Source organism: Lycium barbarum, chloroplast (assembly GCF_019175385.1).
Source record: "Lycium barbarum chloroplast, complete genome".
Classification (NCBI taxonomy): Eukaryota; Viridiplantae; Streptophyta; class Magnoliopsida; order Solanales; family Solanaceae; genus Lycium; species Lycium barbarum.
In genome coordinates this window covers 12,501-15,000 of record NC_041110.1, presented here as the reverse complement: position 1 = coordinate 15,000, position 2,500 = coordinate 12,501, and the positions used below count along the sequence as shown (strand labels likewise).

The 2,500-nt window shown below is 33.1% G+C and overlaps 3 protein-coding genes across 3 annotated transcripts in view, besides 1 other annotated feature; all 3 read left to right on the top strand. All coding sequences in view use genetic code 11, as the record gives it.

Annotated features, from left to right (window-relative positions):
- atpI overlaps window positions 1-147 on the top strand; it is a 744-nt gene extending 597 nt beyond the window's left edge. Inside the window, exon 1 of the mRNA in view lies at window positions 1-147. This exon is cut by the window's left edge and continues 597 nt beyond it. Coding sequence (YP_009561815.1) covers window positions 1-147 — 147 coding nt within the window.
- Window positions 1-2,500: part of a sequence feature (large single copy region (LSC)) that runs on past both edges of the window.
- atpH lies at window positions 1,401-1,646 on the top strand. Its single transcript has one exon. It carries the CDS (start codon window positions 1,401-1,403, stop codon window positions 1,644-1,646), a length of 246 nt encoding a protein of 81 aa, YP_009561814.1.
- The window catches only part of atpF, a 1,268-nt gene continuing 822 nt past the window's right edge, over window positions 2,055-2,500 (top strand). The window contains exon 1 of the mRNA in view: window positions 2,055-2,199. Coding sequence (YP_009561813.1) covers window positions 2,055-2,199 — 145 coding nt within the window. The remainder of the gene's footprint in view (window positions 2,200-2,500) is intronic.

Here is a 2,500-nt window from a genome sequence, read left to right as displayed (position 1 = left end):
GTAGTTGTTGTTCTTGTTTCTTTAGTACCTTTAGTAGTTCCTATACCTGTCATGCTCCTTGGATTATTTACAAGTGGTATTCAAGCTCTTATTTTTGCAACTTTAGCCGCGGCTTATATAGGTGAATCCATGGAGGGCCATCATTGAAATATTGAAATAGTCTTTTTTAGCTTAGCCCAAAGCAATGTATAAATGTATATGGTGGGTGGCTCAAGAGAATTACTTAACTTAGGGAATAGAATAGGGGAATCTAAATATACAACTATGTTATATACGATCTAGAGTGATAGCAAAAAAATTACGATGATATTAAAGAGTAAGGGGAAAAAGATCTAAAAAAAAGATCTTTTTCCTAAAATTACCCTTTCCTTCACTTAATATCATACTTCGTCTCAATGAATATTCACTTTAGATTGCTCAGTCCATCTCATTATTAATTCATTGTTAAAACAATTTGAATATAAGAATTTTTGTCAATAATTCTTGTTGTATAGGTTTACGACGTGTAATTAAATAAAATTCAATAACAAAAAGGTAACAAAAAGGGCGAAATGATTTCCCTTTCAGTTGATTTTATTCAACGATTGCCCAAAATATTAATAATAAATAAATAATAAAAATGAATAATTTTTTTATTCATTTTTATTAATTATTAATTTTTATTAATTATTAACAAATTGAAATTGCATGAACTTAGATCAATCAAATACTGATATTTCTATATTCTATACTCTATATTCTATACATAGGGAATTATTCGGCCTAATCAATTTGTCCATTTAGATTTATCTAGGTGGAATAATAAGAAAAGGTAAGGTTCAAAAGAATTTACAAAAAAGGGATTTTTTTGAGTATTTTAGAAAGGGTCGGTTAGGAGAGGGAGGTATCTGTACTTGAATAACTATAAGCCAACCCTTCTAGATGTTTCGACGCTTGATTCTCGAATAGGATTGAATCTAAGATGAATGCTTGGTTTACGTTATGGAAGAAAGACATGTATATGTGATATTAGATATTGACTAGTGCTAGTTATATATGAAATGAACTAAAGATATATTTTACTACTCTAGGGGATTCTAATAGACTAGAAGTCCTTCCGGCCCCTTGTGACTGTGAATTGAATGAATAAACGGATGAAATCAAGAAATAATTCAACTAACAGTTCGAACCAAGAACAAGAAATGGAAGAACGAAAGTCGTATGGGTTCACAAAGACTCCGTGGCTAAAAAGTAAAAAAGATATATCGAAGTAGTTCTGATGATTCAATAATCTTATTACTTCAATCCGAAGTTCTTAGTTACTTCAACTGGATGAGTCCTAGCGAGGGAATAATTAAGTCATAATTCATTGGTTGATTGTATCATTAACCATTTCTTTTTTTTGGTACGAGGAACTTATCATGAATCCACTGATTTCTGCCGCTTCCGTTATTGCTGCTGGATTGGCCGTAGGGCTTGCTTCTATTGGACCTGGAGTTGGTCAAGGGACTGCTGCGGGTCAAGCTGTAGAGGGTATCGCGAGACAGCCTGAGGCAGAGGGAAAAATACGAGGTACGCTATTGCTTAGTCTAGCTTTTATGGAAGCTTTAACAATTTATGGACTGGTTGTAGCATTAGCACTTTTATTTGCAAATCCTTTTGTTTAATCTTAGCTTAGAGCTTAGAAATATGAAAAAGAAATAAATTTTTCATATTTTATTGCCTTCGACTTGTCGTTTGCTTTTTCAAATTCTATCAAGATTTCCCTCCTCCAATTCTTTATTCTTTGACAAAAGAACCTACGGGAAGGGCTAATTTGCGGATGAGGAATTAGCATACTGACTCGCTTTCATCCTTCCCGTTCATAGACCAAGGGAAACTCTTTTTAGTAAGTGTTAGTGTTCCAATAACCAATAAAAGGGCTAGTTCATTAGTTCATAATTTATAACTAACTCGAATATTTTTTATTTTTTGACTCAATTTCAGAAAAAATAAAAGAATAAATAAAAAGAGGGCCGAAGTGCTACAAAAGGAACTCTGTTCGATTTTTTAGTCTATCTATAAGAGGAGATCATATGAAGAACGTAACCGATTCTTTCGTTTCTTTGGGCCACTGGCCATCTGCCGGGAGTTTCGGGTTTAATACCGATATTTTTGCAACAAATCCAATAAATCTAAGTGTAGTGCTTGGTGTATTGATTTTTTTTGGAAAGGGAGTGTGTGCGAGTTGTTTATTTCAAGAATAGGCTGGACCAACCAGCTGTACCCTTTTCCGTTATAAGTAGGAAAGAGAGGTGCATGATCTCGCGAATTACTTCTGTATAAATTCAGAAATTATATGTAAGAACCATAGCATTTCGCGATTTATTGGTAAATCTATTTTGATTCTCTATTAACCAATAATGTGGAACTATTAACATGGTTAAAACAAACTGTTTGAAGTCTAGACGCAGCATGGTACTCTTTCTACCACTCTGTTAATATAGAGGTGGTTTCAAAATAACTATTTTATCGATATAGG